The sequence below is a fragment of the Erythrolamprus reginae genome, chromosome 4 (genome assembly GCF_031021105.1).
Source record: "Erythrolamprus reginae isolate rEryReg1 chromosome 4, rEryReg1.hap1, whole genome shotgun sequence".
Taxonomy (NCBI): domain Eukaryota; kingdom Metazoa; phylum Chordata; class Lepidosauria; order Squamata; family Dipsadidae; genus Erythrolamprus; species Erythrolamprus reginae.
In genome coordinates this window covers 97,926,390-97,944,670 of record NC_091953.1, presented here as the reverse complement: position 1 = coordinate 97,944,670, position 18,281 = coordinate 97,926,390, and the positions used below count along the sequence as shown (strand labels likewise).

General features: G+C 36.5%; 1 protein-coding gene across 1 annotated transcript; it reads left to right on the top strand.

Moving 5' to 3' along the window:
* Window positions 1-398: 398 nt before the first annotated feature.
* Window positions 399-13,714, top strand: CREG2 (cellular repressor of E1A stimulated genes 2). Its single transcript, XM_070751579.1, has 4 exons — window positions 399-854; window positions 6,925-7,094; window positions 12,336-12,449; window positions 13,567-13,714. Exons 1-4 carry the CDS (start codon window positions 399-401, stop codon window positions 13,712-13,714), a joined length of 888 nt encoding a protein of 295 aa, XP_070607680.1.
* The last annotated feature ends 4,567 nt before the right edge of the window (window positions 13,715-18,281 follow it).

The window sequence follows — 18,281 nt, the reverse complement described above, 5'->3', positions numbered from 1 at the left end:
GAGAAAATATAGGAATAAAATATATCTATGAGAGAATAGCGGAAAAGATATAGGGATAGAAGAGAAGCTATAGGAGATATAGGAGAGACTATAGGACAGGGGACGGAAGGCACCCTAGTGCACTTATTTTTATTTTTTGTGGTAAATATTTTTTAAAATCTATCCAACGCTGACGTGCTACTAATATCGGGAGAAAGTATTGCTGATTACGCCAAAAGGCTCCTTAAACAAAGGGTAACGTTGAAATCAAGGAAAGGAAAACGCAGTGGAGCCAGGCGGGCTCGTCAACGGGCTCGGAGTTCCGCGAGCGCTGACCACAAGGGGGCGCCGCTCCCATAGCCCAAACCTTTCCGGCATCTTTGCGCTCAATTGCCAAAGCTCAGTGTCTTTGGTCCAAAATGCCCGGGTCCTGCTCGGAGACCAAGCTGCGGGGAAGAGCTCCATGCGTCTCCTGGCTTTCCTGGGCCCTCTGGGCCACTTTGGCCCTGGCTCCGGTTTGCGGCTACGTGATCGTGAATTCGGTCTCCTGGTCGGTGCCCGACCAGGTGGAAGAAGAGCTGGACAGCTCCTCCAACGAAGAGGCTCTCCCCGCCCTCCTGGAAGACACCAGCAGCATCTGGAAGCAGAGCTACCCGGCCTCGGTCTACAAAGAAGAAGAGGAAATGCGAACCCGACCCGGAACGGGGAGATCGAAGCAAATCTCTTCGCCGTCGCGGATGTTTTCTTACCGGAGGGAGAGCTCCAAAGGAGCAGACGGCCCAGCGCTTCCTCTGGAGCAAGCAGCCAGAACGGCCCGGTTCCTGATGCATCGCCACGGCTGGGGCTTCTTGGCCACGCTAGCAACGCAAGAGAAGGTACCACCACCTTAGTAGCACCCGAAAAAGGAGCGTTTGCGGGGGGGTTTCCCCTCCGATCGCTGCTCTGCAACGGCGTTGCTATGCTCCTCTTTTCGAGCTGCCATTCAGCTCTGTCCGGCCCCACAATGGCACTCCTGAGCCATGCCGGTTATCATTTGGGGACAAATCCATCACAGTTGAATTTATTCATTCATTCATTCATTTTGTCAAGTACATAATGCAGGGGTATGAAGAAATAACCATATGAATATACATGAGTAAAATATTAGAAGAGCATTGGAGATAATAATATTGGAAACTGCACTTTAATGTTTCCAAATGTAAAATAATGCACTTGGGCAAAAGGAATCCTCAATCTGAGTATTGTATTGGCAGTTCTGTGCTAGCAAAAACTTCAGAAGAGAAGGATTTATGGGTAGTGATTTCTGACAGTCTCAGAATGGGTGAACAGTGCAGCCTGGCGGTAGCGAAAGCAAATAGAATGCTTGGCTGCATAGCAAGAGGTATAACAAGCAGGAAGATGGAGATTGTGATCCCACTGTATAGAGCTCTGGTGAGACCACATTTGGAATACTGTGTTCAGTTCTGGAGACCTCACCTACAAAAAGATATGGATAAAATTGAACGGGTTCAAAGATGGGCTACAAAAATGGTGGAAGGTCTTTAGCATAAAACTTATCAGGAAAGACTTAATGAACTCAATCTGTATAGTCTGGAGGACAGAAAGGAAAGGGGGGACATGATCGAAACATTTAAATGTGTTAAAGAGTTAAATAAGATTCAGGAGAGAAGTGTTTTTAATAGGAAAGTGAACACAAAAACAAGGGGGCACAATCTGAGGTTAGTTGTGGAAAAGATTAGAAGTAACGTGAGAAAATATTATTTTACTAAAAGAGTAGCAGATGCTTGGAACAAACTTCCAGCAGATGTGGTTGGTAAATCCACAGTAACTAAATTTAAACATGCCTGAGATAAACATATATCCATCCTAAGATAAAATACAAGAAATAGTATAAGTGCAGATTAGATGGACCATGAGGTCTTTTTCTGCCCACCAGCGCTCTACACAATCTTCTATGTTTCTATCTATATACATGATGATAGTAAGACATAAAGAGACATTAGGACAGGGGATGGGAGGCACGTTGGTGCACTTTATGGACTTGTGGCTTGAATGAGATTGTTTAATGGGCTTCCTTCCCCAGTCATGAAAAGCAGGAGTACGATTTTATTTTATTTTATTTTATTTATTTATTTGTAAAACATGTACAGGATCATAGTTTGTATAAACATAACATAAGTAAAAAGTAATGATTAAAAGGGACAATAGGACAGTAGGACAGGGACAGTAGGCATAGTGGTGCACTTATGCATGCACCTTATCAGGGGGAGAGGTCAACTGTAGACAATCTGAGGTTAAATTTTTGGGGGTTTGGGGAAGAAACCCCAGAGTCCAATTTCTTTAGTGACACCTGCAATGTGGATACAAAGGGCGGGAGGGCGGAATCTGAAACAAATCAATCAGAGCAGGGGGTCTCCAACTTTGGCAACTTTAAGACTTGTGGATTTCATTTTCCGGAATTCTGGGCATTAAAGTCCACAAGTCTTAAAGTTGCCAAGGTTGGAGACTCCTCAATCAGAGAAAGAATGTGTCCAATCTCCAATAGTGTCATATAGTTGTTGCCATTATAATAGACGATTCAAATTTGGTCTTTGGTTTGTTTTGGATTTTTTACGATTTAAATATGAGGACAAAATTATTAACAGTTGCATAAAGTTTTCATTTATTTATTGTGCTTTACTAAAAATTTACTAGTACAACACTAACATTGAAATGTATTTTCCCCTCTACTTAAAGAATCCTGACAATCCCGGTTCACAAACAATGGTGCCATTGTTTGTGGCTGTGTACTTATTTCAAAGTGGCTGTGATAAATGGGAAAAGAAAAGTCAAGTGTGAAATAATTCAAAATGAACTTTTTAGAATTTCTGCTTCTGCAATGAAATATGTGTTTGCATGTTTTTTATTCTTCTTATATTTAGGCGTATGGAAGAACTTTGCAAAAGAGGGTTTTTTATGCATGATTATTTCAACAATGAGATTCAGTTTGTTGTACTGGTTATAATGCATCTGGTTAGAGACCCAAAGAATATGAGTTCTTGTCCCAGTTCAAGTGTAAAGGCATCTGAGGGATGTTGGAACAGTCACTCTTTTTCTCAGCCTTAGGAAGAAACCAATGGTAAACCACTCCTGAAATCTGGTTAAGAAACCTGCAGGAGACAGCACTTGACTGCACAAAATCCAATGATATACCTATAGGATTTCAGTAGTTACATATTTAATTCTGAGATCAAATGTCACATCTCCATGATGGTCAAAATGCTTCCTGTAATTGAATTGCGAAAGAAGAGTCAATTGTGACTTCAGTTTCCAAGATATGTCACTTTTTCAATATGTGCTTCATTTTTACATAGAAATTGGGCATACCTGAATTTCATATAGAATAGAATTCTTTATTGGTCAAGTATGATTGGACATACAAGAAATTTATCTCTTGTGCATATAATTCTAATCTTTATTTCATGTTACTTTTAAATTTATAAATATGCCTTTTCTTTTCTTTTTTAAAAATATAATTTATTGATTTATTGAAAGGGGAACGGGGAACAGGTGGTACAAAAAATAAGAAGGGTGGGAAAAGGAAAGGTACACATATCCAATTCACATCTGTAGTATATATAACTAAGTGTATATCAGTTCATAATATTAGACTAATCCTAGTCCTATTACATTCAAGATTTACAGTTGGAATGAGAAAAGACATAAGTCCAAATACAATCCATAACTTATATTACTTAATGTTTGTCGATTCAAAGTAATGGAGATTTTAAAAAATATGCCTTTTCATATACAGTACTGGCTTTCCACAACAAATAACAAGGCTTACTTAGTATCTTCTCCATCTCTTCCAAAGTATTAAGCCTCTTAATTTGGGAACATCTGCACATCAGATAATTGTACCCTCATTTGCTTTACCCAGATCATTAATTAAAACGTTGAATAGCATAGGGCTCTTTATTTGATACTGTTCTGCAAATTGACACAAAATCATAGAATAACAGAGTTGGAAGGGACCTTGCTAGTCCAAGCCCCTGCTTAGGCATGAAACCCTGCAGCACTGCAGACACATGCTTATCCAACATCTTCTTAAAAACTTCCAGTGTTGGAGCATTCACTATTTCCGGAGGCAAGTTGTTGCACTGATTAATTGTTCGGTCAGGAAATTTCTCCTTAGTTCTAAGTTGCTTCTCTCTTTGATTAGTTTCCATTAGGGATGGGTTGCTACCAGTATGCCCCAGAGCTCCATTCCAGTAGCTGTCTGCAGATTGTGAAATTTGCACCTGACAGCTCTGGTGCGGAGTTCACCAGTCCGTTGCACAGTGCCAACTTTTTATAAAGTTTTGCTTTATTTTGCTCCCTGCACATGCATGGGGACACCAGGGGACACGTGGAAGAAGCTTTTTTTGGTTATTTTTTACTTTTGTTGCAAGCCTTTGCCTTAGCTTTCCTCACTTCATTTTTACAGGCTCAGGCTATTAGCTGATATTCTGCCTTAGTTATTTGTTCCTCTTTCCACTTTTTATACTTGTCCTTTTTGTCTTTCAATTTGTCAGAGAGTTCTTTATGCAGCCGTGCTGGTTTGTTTTGAGAGCTGTTATTTTTCTTTCTTTTTTTGTCCTTCTTTTCTTTTCTTTTTCTTTTGCAAAAACGGAGTGTGAGGCCACCACTTTGGCTTGCCCAGCACTGAAAACAAACAACTCTGCCCTTATTTTTCTTTCCAGACAGGCTCCAAGGTGCACAAACTTCATCAACTCTTGTTCTGCCACCTGCACCTCTTGCTTGGAGCTAGTCTAGAAAGGAAAAAATGCAGCCGAATTAGGCGGAACTTACCCAGCTTACCTTGCTCTGCTCCCTGAAGAAGCAACCACTGGGATCCTCAAATCAGATCAGTGGCCCATGCACATGCGCACTCCGGAAACAGGAAGATCATTTTCCTGGAGTGCACATGTACAATGGGCAGCTGCTCTTTCGGTTTTTGGCACAGGAACCCAGAAGAGCAACAAGCAATGGCTCAACATGCCATTTCTGGCATGCATGCCATAGATTCACCATCATAGACCTATACCATAGATCAATATTCAAAGAACATACTGTAATTCACAATTAACTCCACAGGACCAAACAAGTCCAATGCTTATTAAAAATACTGTCTGTTTTGTCCCAGAGCAAACTCTCTTTGAAAGTAAGAAAAGCATAGCAGCATTTTTGGATACAGCCCAAGGAAAAATAGGGATTATACTTCAAAGGAAAAAAGAAAAAGTTAGGATTTCTCCAGGGTATAGCTCAGCATTTTGTTTGTGTGATTCATAAGCAATATACCTTGCCCTCAGATTTTAAATTCATTAGTTAACATACTGCAATGTGCAGTCCAGAAAAAATAATGATGATGTGTTATTATCTCCTTATTCTCTGAAACACTTTTTAAAGGCAAAGTGAAGTGCTCCACTACCTTAATTAATATCTTTGTTATTTACAACAATATTGTTCATTCATGCAGAACTGGAGACTATTATAGCTGACTCTTAACATTCTTACCACACACCTTTATAGATGCCAAAATAAATCCTAATTTGATTTTCTATCTAGCAAGCTAACTCAGAAGGTGAAATAAGACTGCATGTATAGTAATTAATACTGGTGATTGGTGGATCACCAATAAATCTCAGGGGTGTAGGCTAATCTGGAAAGTCTAAAAAATAATATAATCCACTACTACTCTATTGTTAATGCAACCACCAAAGGGGTGGGGTGAATGTACTTAGACATATGCATATGCATATATAGACCAAAGATCAAGTTTAATTCAAGGGAATGTTTCCTCTTTAAAAGTTACACTTTAAAAAATTCTTGCATTAAATATTTTGCCATTCATATTTAAAGATCAAGGTAAAATGTTACCTTCAGATCTTGTGATAAGTAGCTCTTCACATACGACAAACATAAGATATTTGTATCAGTACCTGCCTTTATACTACTATACTTTATGCATTGTTATTTGATTTTAATTACTTTTTTCCATTCTGCTTTATTCAACTTGCAGTGAATAAATGGAGTATAATACTCATAAATAAAAGTACCATAGTTGGCTCTTGTGAATAAATAAAAATAGTTTCCCTAAATTTCTTGCAATTCTGTTAGAAATATTTAACTCTCTGCATAGAACTATTGCTCCCAAAACAATATGACTTTATAAAATTATCACGAATACTAGGAAGGTATGCAGTAATATATTTCCTTCTGCACTACAACTATTCCTTTTTATTAGTTTCTAAATAGTGTGTGATAAAAATACTCATTTAAATCCGAAACATCAAACAAAAAATTAACAAGAAGTATCTATGAGTAACAGAATAAAATTCCAGTTGTCTTCAATAGATACTTTTTCTTTTTCCTTCTTAGTATTTCAGATTAAATATAATAAATTTCAAATCACTTTTGATATCCAGTACAATTCTGAATAAATAATACAGATTGTCAGGGTTCCAAATAGCATCCAAAATTAAATCAGAGTCTGAGGCATGGGCTTCCTCAAAGTTCCAATTTATTAGCAGAGCCACATTGGCACATGTATGAAACCCGAATCTGAAGCCCCATGGGTTTCTCCACCCAGTTTAACATTCATTCCCTTGTGCCCACACCCACAACATCATCACATGGCCCAGTCTGGTTCTGCCAACGTGTCCAGTCCTCCTATCTACTTCCATGCAGGTGCTGAACAAAGGATGACCTTGAGCATATAGAAGGAATTTGTTATGGCTACAGCTCTACAACTCTCATGCAATGTCCCTTTCCAAATTCCCACAGCACTAATACATTCTACATTCTAATATGTGGCAGGCCAAAGTGTCCAACTCAAACGATGGCTTCGGCCTAGATTTTTAAACCTGCTTCAAAAATATTTGCACAAGAGTGCTTTCTAAGAGCTAATCATTTGAATTTTTTCAGATCCAGGGGGCACCATATGGCACTTGCGTATCTATCAGTGATGGCCCTACAGACAACAGCACCGGGATTCCTTACTTTTACATGACTCCAAAGGATAAAACTGTAGCTGATCTGGTGAAAAATCCAATTGCTTCATTGACGTTACCTGAAGCAGAAGGAGATTTTTGCAGGTACAATAATTTTGATAACTTTTATTGCATAATGATATTTCTTTGTATCTCACCTTTATTATTTTGCATAAGTAACTAAAGGCAGTGAACATATCCAATACACTTTCCTCCTCCTCCTATTTTCCCCACACAACCACCCTGTGAGGTGGATTGGGCTAAAAGAAAGTGACTGGCCCAAAGTCATGAAATTCACTTTCATGGCTAAAGTGGGCCTTGAACTCACAGTCTCCGGCTTTCTAATCTTGTGCCTTAATCACTAGATGAAAGTGACTTTTTCAGAACTTCAACATATAGCTCTTTCTGTATAGCAATTCAGTAGAATAAATGTGTTGTTACTCATTTGCTTTCTGAGTTGCACGCATAATCTTTCGGCACTGTTAAAAGTGGTTGTTTGAATTCCATCAACTCCTAAATTTAATCCAAAAATGTGAAAGAAATAAGATCAGAAATTTTCATTTTAGTTATGAATCTAGAATAGCAAGGCATAGCTATATTTTCAATGGCAATATCATTTTTCCCCGATTCAGAAGTTTTAGAAATAACCTTGCTACATAATTATCCACTTATTCAATTGCTTAGTTTTACAAACTCTTATATATTTACTAACACATAAAACCACATCTTTGACAAGTACAAAATTGACTTCTTAAATGAAGTCATATACTGTTTCTTGAGTTTCTGACATAAAGATATAGCGGATGAATTTGCAAATTTTAAGCAAATTATACCAAGCAGGGCGCAAGTATTATGATCTGGGCAAAAGGGTGATAGTCTAATTTATAGGACTAGCAGGCTTCATTTTGACCCATTTAAATAGCTGACAGTTGCTGTTCTTGAAGTTCAAAATACTGCCTTGGATTTATCTATATTACCAATGATGCACAGTTCTATATCTAATACAATAGTACAGAAATCAGAAAGCTGGAAAAAACATTTTGCCACCTTAGGTGGTTGATGTTTGAAGTTATGACAGAATGCTGGACTGTTTAATTTTATTGTATTTGTACTGTAAGGTGCATAACCCCAGATCCATGACCCTGTGTCTATTGGCAAATGGGCCACAGAACTGGCAAGCAAACAATCAAGCACACGAAGCTTAATTTGTGCAAACGGCGGGCATGGACACAAAACCATCCGCTCCCACCATCACCAGTCCACAGAGCCTGAAAGGTTGGGGATCACTGCTCTAACAAATAGGAAAATCCTATAGGGGTTTTTTTATTTTATTTTAACAAAATCCTACCTTAGGTACTGTGCATCTTGATAGGACATGGAGGGGAAATGTAATAGGAAAATACAGTGTTCCCTCGATTTTTGCGGGTTCAAACTTCGCGAATAGCCTATACCACGATTTTTCGAAACTTATTAATTAAAAAATACTTCGTGGTTTTTTTCTACACCACATTTTTTCCTGTCCGATGATGTCATACGTCATTGCCAAACTAATAATTTTTGCAAATAAATAACGAAAAAAATAATTATTGTTAATAAAGAATTATGTGTATAAATATCAGGATCACTAAGTGTCTTATTCAATGGTGAGTATCAGTAATAATGGTGAGTGAATGGTTATTAAGGGAATGGGAAATGTAATTTAGGGGTTTAAAGTGTTAAGGGATGGCTTGTGATACTGTCCATAGCCAAAAATGGCATCTCTACTTCGCGGAAATTCGACTTTCGCGGGAGGTCTTGGAACGTATCCCCTGTGAAAATCGAGGGAACACTGTCGTTTGTAGTTCTATTAACATATTTACCTCAGCAAGTGGCAGCACTTAGCTTTCATTGGAAACTCAGAAGCATCACATCTGGTTAATGGTTGAATGAGGGAATATTTCAGGGCAGAAAGCAAGACTGAGAAGTCAAAAAAACATTTTATTTATTATTTACCAAGCATAAATAAGATTACAGTAAAAGCATAAACTTGTATACATGAGACAATTTTGAATATATGGGAACATTAGGACAAGGATGGTAGGGACGTTGGTATGCTTATGCCCACCCCTTACAAACCTCTTAGGAATGGGGTGAGGTCAATAGTAGAAAGTCTTATATTGTGTGCTCTTTATTTTCTGGAAGAAGATAACATCAAACCTGCTTTACTACATAAAATTGTCAAACACTTTGGCATGGATGCGGTCAGCAGGAGATGAATTCAACCTGGAGTCTCTTATCTAGGCACAAAATTACATGCTGATATATTGATCAGTTTTCTCAACATTAGCAACTTTATGATGTGTGGATTTCAGTTAACAGAATTCCCCAGTCAACCACGCTGGAGTTCCCCAGTCTCCACGTTTGAGAACACTAGTATAGACTAAAGATTGAACAGCTATTTCTTGGAGGAAACAACAATTTCAAAAATATGTGAGAGGTGCTTAGCTCTTTCTATACCAACAAGTTTTCTACTCCATATACAACCTTCTTAAGTTGCTTTTCTCTTACCAAGATTGAATTTCAATTTCCCTGAAGGCAGGGATGTTAAAAACCCAAAGAGAGAGGTTATCAAATGATATAACAACCAACGAAAGAGGCAATTAAGCATTAACTTTTTCATTACTTTTCTGCTTGTAGACATCCTCTCTCAAAAGTGTATTGTTATTATATATTTAATCAGCTACCTAGCTACTTGACAATAGCCAAAAAAGAAGGTAGGAGTAGTTTTCCTGGATCTTATTGTCACTCCCTATCTAAAAAAACGAATGATACAGAGCATAAGAGATCATCATGGCTATCTTTGAAACTAATGATCACTACTAGAAAAATAATAAATTCAAGGTCGATTCACATATGACCACCTATTGGTAATTATACATTAGAACCATGAATTAAAAGTTCCTGTTGGGCCAGATTCTTAATATTAAGTCAATTAGTTAAATTAAATGACACTTTAGCTTTTGTAGCTCAGTTTCAGGATAATTTAGAATCTTTTGGGGAAAGAGATTTTTAAAGCTCATTTTATTATTGTGAAGGGATGGGCATTGGTATCTAATGTCTCCAAACCTATCAAATTGTTTAATATTTGTTCCCTTTTTTCATAGCCAATGATTAGAATGCAGTACTGCAGGCTACTTCTGCTGACTGCCAGCTGACTGCGGTTTGGCAGTTCAAATCTCACCAGGCTCAAGGTTGACTCAGCCTTCCATCCTTCCGAGGTGGGTAAAATGAGGACCCAAATTGTTGGGGGCAATATGCTAACTCTGTATATTTAGAGAGCGCTGCAAAGCACTATAAAGCAGTATATGTCTAAGTTCTATTGCTATTGCTATTTACTTAAAGACAAACACCACCATATTTTATTTTTTCATTACAAGACTACCAATCTTGTTACTGATCATAATTCTGCTTGCCTTGTTTAATCTTAAACATCAATATCTAATCTTTACATGGTCGAAATATTTAAATTGAACAGTTATGGTTTCTGCCAAAAAAAAACCTGGGGTATTACATTCATTGTGTATTAAGAAGCTTGTGCTCAGAATTCAACTCCACAAGTGATAAGAACCTGTTATTTGCTGATATTTCCAACATTTTACTGATTTGTCTTTAAACATTTTTGATATGTCTAATTTCTGGTTGCCTCAGGACTCATCAAGGGATTCTGAAACAACAATACTTAAAAAATAAATTTGAGCTTGAGCTGATCATTTGAATCTTTCTTCATACATAAATGTTATTGTTACATAGACTTGGACAAAAATAATTCTTGTATATACAATTTGAAATAAAAAATATTTATAGTATTGTTTTTTCTCAATGAAAGGTGAGCACCTACAATTAAGAAAGTAAATACATTTGTAAGCAAACATGTCTTTCTTATGGAAAGGACTTTAGTAACTAAATAATTATTCTGTTATGGGTTTATTAAGATATTAATTATTATGGACTTCTGGTTTGACATCATGGCAAGATCAGACACGAGCAGGTCTCCACAAACATGTGCCAAATCCTCCTCATTTGAGGGGCCCCCTAAGGGCTAAAGACACCCTGTAGGGATGTCAAAGAAAGGGGCACCCTGCAGTTCACAGAGAGCGGCAGCTCTCCAGCTGGACCCAGGGATTCCCCTCCCCCATTCAACGACAAAGAGGGGAGGCAGTCATTATGGCTGCCGTGAAGCTGGGGTAGCTGAAGGAACAAAGAATGTGCTGGAGTGGTGTAGATGAACAGTGATTGGAACTGGGTAGATTCTTTTTTTACCTAGACCATAACCTTAAAGAAAATAAATCCTGGAAAAGAGGGAGAGCACAAAATCTTCAAAATATAGAACAATTGGCAATATTTTGGCAAGGGAATTTAAAATTCTGAATAATTCAGTTGAAATGCCACCTCTATGTTGGTTGAGGCAGGCAGGATTCCCTCGGGTGCCATTTGTTGAGGATCAAGGGAAAGGAAGGGATTTGCCTTCTCTTTCTGCTCAAGATCCCCATGTACAATTGGTGGGCCACTGTGTGACACAGAATGCTGGACTCGATGGACTTTGTCCTGATTCAGCATGGCTCTTTTTATGTTCTTATGTACTTATATTTATATATTACTATTAATATTTGAATATAAATATATGCAAACAGTCAATATTATTAAATATTGACTGTTTGCAAAAAAATGAAATAAATATTTGTCAGACTATGCAATGTTGAAATTTAAGCTAAAGGCTCCAGCTACTGGTGAATGAAATATATACTAAACTTCTACAACCTTGGGAAGTACTGATAAGAGTGGAAATAAAAAAACATCTGCAGGACTGCTGTGCTATTTTCTGTCCCATATCTGTCTACTTCCTGGTTATTGGAGGTTTAACTGTGAGATTATGGAAGACCTTTAAAGAAAGTGACTTTCAAATGCCAGGATCTATGACTGAACTTACAGAGTGGACTTAAGGAGACATTATTGTTTGTTTGTTTGTTTGTTTGTTTGTTTGTTTGATTTTAATGGGATTTATCTGCCACCCAACTCCAGTTGGATTCTGGGCGGCTTACAATAAAATAAATATAAGAATGTTTATTAGAATGGTGCACAAAAACACTGACCAACTAAACAATGAAGGAACACATTCTAATACAAATATGTATAATAATACCACAATTACTTAAGTATGATTAATGTAAAGATTAATATTAACATTATTATTTGTATTTAAATGAATTAATACCCAGAAGACTCACTGTTCATATAGTGATTATGATATATGTCCAAAAATAATAATTTTAAAAATATATCAATTATTATACATTTCTATGTTTATAGAAAAACAATTGTTGACCCCGATGACCCAAGGTGTACTAGGTTAACTTTTATTGGAAAGATGGTTACAGTCCCTCCAGAAGAACTGGAATCTGTCAAGCAAGCTGTGTTTTCTAGGTCTGTATGAATCTATGGTTATCCTCTGAAGTGTGCCTGGTGGGAAGAGGGGGTGAGATTATAAAATAAGCATTTGAAGTATTATTGGAAAATGTAAGCACTGTCTTCCTGAATACCAGAAAGTCCTTGGAAGAAATGGCTTATTAATCAGATTGAATAGATAGTCCTTAACTTATCACTACAATTGAGTCCAATTGTCAAGTGAATTGCACCCAATTTTATGATATTACTTGCTTCAGTTATTAAGAAAATCATTGCGGAGAGGGGTGGCATACAAATCTAATAGATGAATGAATGAATGAATGAATGAATGAATGAATGAATGAATGAATGAATGAATCACCCAGTTGTTAAGTGGCTCTGGCTTCTCCTATTGACTTTGCTTGTTTGAAGCTCAAATGGCAATTATGTGACCCCAAATCGTAAGCACATGCCAAATGTAGTGTGCCTGAATTTTAATTATGTGACCAGAGAGATGTTGCAAAGATCATAAATGCAACTCAGTGTCATTGTAACTTTGAATAGTGACCAAATGAATGGTTGCAAGTAAAAGACTACCTATAATTGAAAAGAAAAATTCATTACAGCCATTTGGTCAAAAATTCAGTGCTCCTAATGATATCACTGTTAGCTGAGTAATAACCAAGTTCAACACGAGGAAATAATAAATAACAAAGTAATTGACCAAATTAAATATTTTTTCTTATTCTGAGATAGCTCAGTTTGTAAGATTATCACAATAAAAACTGTCCAAAGATTGAATTTCCTAGAACTCTGTGACATACATTAACTTCTGTTTATTCTACAGTTTCTCTTTGCATGCAACCCATATTATAATAGAAGTAGAATTGTTTTGAGTTCCTTCTTTTCCTTCTTTCCAAGCCATGACGTAATGTACGGATATGTAGTTGAATAAAATGAAAAGCAAAAAGTATGCATTTTCAAAAGGCATTATGCAATGATTAGCCAATATAATTTGATGAATATTGTAATTCGATCATTGATAAACGTTCACTGTTGTATTTTCAAAATATAATATTTAACTGCTGCGAAGTCACAAACAAAGCTACAAAGTAATGTCAGCCAATCATTTCTAGCTGTTTGGTTGTTCTTCCAGGCACCCCATAATGAGGAAATGGCCTCGCAATTATGAATGGCTCTTTATGAAAATGAATATTGAACATATATGGCTACAGGACTGGTATGGAGGAATTACAATTATTACTTTGGAGGAATATTTCAAAGCAGTTCCTAGTAAAACGTAATTGCATTTTAAGTATGAGAATTCAGAATTTTCATATTTAATTCAGAATAAAGAGTTTTATATACATGGTATCAGGTATTTATTTAATATTTTTGGACAAAGTTTTAAATGCAGCTCCATCTTAACTGAAACAGATGTTAAATAGGTGGGAAACAGATCAGGGGTGGGTTCCATTTTGTTTGCTACTACTGTGGGCATGGCTCATTTTGTGGGTATGGATTGATGGTCATGTGATGATGGGTGTGGCTTGATGGTCATGTAACTGGGTCGAAGTGGTTTGGCAGTCATGACTGGGTAGGGGTTGCTGGGTGAGCATGTGACTGGGTGAGTATAGCCAACTTGACATCACTCACGCCAAGGTTTAGGTTTAGGGTGCCTGGCCTCTCCTCACATCAAAGGCCTCAATGAGATACAATTTCCCTGTCTATTTATTATTACTGAACATCCAAAATGTACTATTTAATGCTATGTATATATGCCATATGTGTACATACATATTACACACAGGCACACAAAAAGATACATTATCTACTATATGTACTGTATATGTATGTACAGAGAGAGAGAGAGCTCTTCTAAAACCAAATGTTCAACCTCATTTACTGCATTTGGAAAAATAATGGTTTATTTTTATTTATTTATTTATTTGTTTGTTTGATTGATTTAGTGATTGATCGATCGATCAATTTATTGATTTATATTCCTCCAGTTTACATGTGTGAGTTCTCAAGGTGACCATGAAAAGTTAAAAATGATAGCATTAGCTAGCTGATAATTTAAAACCAGCACTAAAATTTAATCTATAATCAATTAAATTCTTGATAAAATATACATCATTAGAAAGATTAATTCTGGAAATAGGGGCCAAGCACAACTTATGAGGGCTGTGAAAGAAACAAAAGGCCAAACAGAAAGATAAACCAGTGGAAATATCTTCAACAGGGCTATTCCTGTTGGTTCCTACTGAGCCCACCAGAAGTTGGGAAACAGGCATTGAATTATGGGCATGGGTACTCGCGCATGTGCGATAGCACGCATCCACACTGTTTTGGCACCCGAGGAAAAAAAGGTTCGCCATCACCGGACTAGACATTGTTAAATAATTTCTGTAATATAATTTATAATTCCTGCATCACCTGATATGTGGATTGATTTTAGAGACAGGCCACTTTCAAGTGTGCTTCATTTCCCTACATCTTCCAATAGTGCGATTTATTACGTTTATATCACTTTTTCATACTGTAACATTTTGCTCACGATGATCAGAACTGACGATAATGGATTGTTACATGTAGAAATGCTCTAAATCAGAGGTGTCAAACTCAAGGCCCAGGGGCTGGATAGGATGCTTAGATCCTGCCCACGTAGTTGCCCTGGAAACAGTAAAGGGCAGGCCCCTAGTGCCTCTGCCAGCAAGAACAGAACTCCAGAACACTGCATGCAGCCCTCCCAACCTTCATTTTCACAGAGTGTTGCAGGAGGCCATCGCAGCCGAAAATGGAGTTCAGGAGCCCATTTTTGCTGGAAGATCTCTTGGGCTGACACAGGTGCCTCCAACATGAGTGATGTTGAGCTGGCCATGCCCACCCAGAACTCAAAGAGCAGACACAACCCTGATGTGGCTTTCAATTAAATTGAGTTTGACAACCCAGCTCTAAATTATATATTTTAGCCATTTTATTTTGCTTGTATCCAAGAGAAGGTCAATGGAAATTTGTAAATTCCTTACTCCATAGTAAATTTCAGATGGCTTCCCTGTATTAGAATTATTATTTTAAGATGCCATATGGCAAGCAAAAGATGGATCAATAAATTTTATTCTTGTTTATGAAGAAAAGTAAAATGTTGTAACGTGCATGCACTTGTTCAGAACAGAATGACATGTGTTGGTTTGATTGTGCTTCTTTAGTACTGTATATTGAAAGTGATGCATTTTTGTGCCTTTGGTGTGATATCATGTATTTTTAGAGTGATAAACAAAGGACATAATCAAGTTGATCTTAAAAATTCCATTCAGATCTATCATACCAAATACTAGAACAATCAAAAACAATCTAGCATGATAATGCATTAAATAAGAGATTTGTAATTAAAAAAATGAGAATACCTTTTGAAAGAGCAGCATAAGTCTTTGAACATGGCATAGAAGATTGTGTTTGTCAATTATTTTATATGCTGCATTATACAACAGATCTTTAGCAAATGTATAATTACTCTAAATTGCACAATGTTAATTTATGCCCCAAATTTAATGTGATTTAACTATTCTGAGTTGTCTTCGTATTTTGTAAAAATTTCCTGATAGCTCACACAAATATGACTTTCATAGTTCCAAATATGACTTTCATAGTGCCTTCAATTACCTGTTGGAGGTACATGCCATTTCCACATGGACAACAGAGGATTTACATAGTTTGTGAGTTGTGCCCAGAAGTATTTTGTGAAGTGTTTCAATAGTTTTGAAAGAGAAATTAGGGGCCTTAAACATCTGTAATGTGTGAAGAATCTATTCTGCATCCTCCCTTTCCCATATGCACAGTTTAGGTCCTTTCTAGTTTGCAAGCTTTAGAAAATATAAAAGAGTTACTAAAGGTAGGAGTCTGCAAATTTTACTCTGCTAGTCATTGTCAGCTTTAAGGGGTGGTGCTCATCTTTCAAGGCCATTGAACCAGTGTTGTAGTCATGTGACCAGCATGATGTCATTGAGCACTGGAGCACTGTTACCTTTCCACGGAAGTGGTACCTATTGATCTACTTGCATTTGTATGCTTTCGAACTGTTAGGTTGGCAGGAGCTGAGCTGAGGACAAAAGAGCTCATCCTGTCACCTGGAGCTCAGTCTCAAACCTAGCTACTGCCTTTCCAGCTGACAAGTTTAGCATCTTAATCTTTGAGCCACCACACCACTTGCTAATGAACTGTTTTATTTGTTTATTTAATTTAGATACTTAGCAACTGCCCATCTCTTAGAGCCCTTCTTTTTTAATCAATGGTGGAGGTGTTTCCCACTTCAATTGAAAGATGCATCCAACCTTATAAGCTTTCTACCTTAAAGAGATTCCCATTTTGTTTTGTTTTTATAATATCTATTAAAATATAGAAGTCAGAATAAAGGTCTGCTAAATTCCTCAGGGAATTTTCTTTTCATCTAAACATTCCCTAGTAGTGATTTGGTAATATTATGTAAAATTTCCTATGGAGATCTTAATCTTGTAGATTTTGACTGGCAAAATAAAATCGTTATGTATTCAGTCATAAAAAGGGGTATTCAGAATCAGAATCTGTGACTTAACATGTACAGTATTTTAATATAATTATATGATCTCTGTTATTTTAAAAGCCTAGCAGACATTAAGCTCTTTCTAACAAAGCAGCTACATAACAGGGTCATTCTTTGTCAAGTTGACCAGTTTTCATAATCTGGCAAAAAGCTTTGTAGAGCTCACACGACATTTTGTCACTCTTTACTTAAGGACTCTGAAACTTTGAATCTTTGGAATATGGACCTAAAATTTTGCACTTTCTCAGTTTTATACCATAAGGAATATATGTGCAAAGTTTCATTGAACTTGAAGATGGTCAAGTGGGGGCACCTGGTCCATTTGACAAAGAATGACCCAATAACCATATTTTATATCTGCTATATCTTTGGTGAAAAATGATTTTAAAACATAATTTGAACTGGGTACAATTACACAATGAGTAATATAGTATCTGTGAAAGAACTAAGCATTGTTTTATCTGTTACTTAACCAAATAATGTATTTCAAAAATATTTTTCTCAACTGGATAAAAATATTTTCCTTGTTTTGTCCTATTTGTCAATTTGCACTTATGAATGACTTGATCATTGTAATTCACTTATCAAACATTAAATGTTAATAAAATCAAATATTAATAAAATACTAATGGAAATGGCATTTTATTAATAAAATATATTATTGCTTAGTGTAATGTATGAACTCAACCATTTATCTTTAAATCAATCAGTTTTTTCCAGTAGTACTGTATGTAACCACATTCGCTTGGAAATCTGAGAATTGTAATCATAATTCAAGATCATTGAAAAATAAAAGAGTTAAGAAAATTAAGTGCCAGAATCAGGCATGCATGCAAAAAATGGGGTTTTTTTCATAAAAGCAAAGAAAACCCTTACAATTTTGAACATACATGCAGTATTTTATTTCTTTACAATGTGTAATCATTTATACTTGCTTCCTTTTAATATAGACTACAAACTTTTAATGTGACAAGAGCAAGGATGAAGTCACCCAGTTTCAATACAAGGCCTGTTGTCAAGAATTTTAAAAAAATACTACATCTATCATTGCTTTAAAAATGTGAAGATTCAATAAGAGTTGGAAGGGGAAAACAAATGTACGCCTGCTGAAAAATGTTGTTGCGTGTACCAAGATTTATTTATTTATATATATATGTCCGTATGTATGTATGTATGTATGTTTGTATGTATGTTTATTTATTTGTTTGTTTGGACTTATATGCCACCCAACTCCCAAAGGATGCTCATTTTCAAATGATTTAATTCTTATGTCACCAATTAAGCCCTAA

Bases quoted from the DNA above. Each gene is read 5' to 3' on its own strand.
- CREG2 (XM_070751579.1), top strand. From the start codon at position 399: ATGCCCGGGTCCTGCTCGGAGACCAAGCTGCGGGGAAGAGCTCCATGC. The intron at 855-6,924 runs GTACCACCACCT...GAATTTTTTCAG, and splicing joins CGCTAGCAACGCAAGAGAAG to ATCCAGGGGGCACCATATGG. The intron at 7,095-12,335 runs GTACAATAATTT...CTATGTTTATAG, and splicing joins GCAGAAGGAGATTTTTGCAG to AAAAACAATTGTTGACCCCG.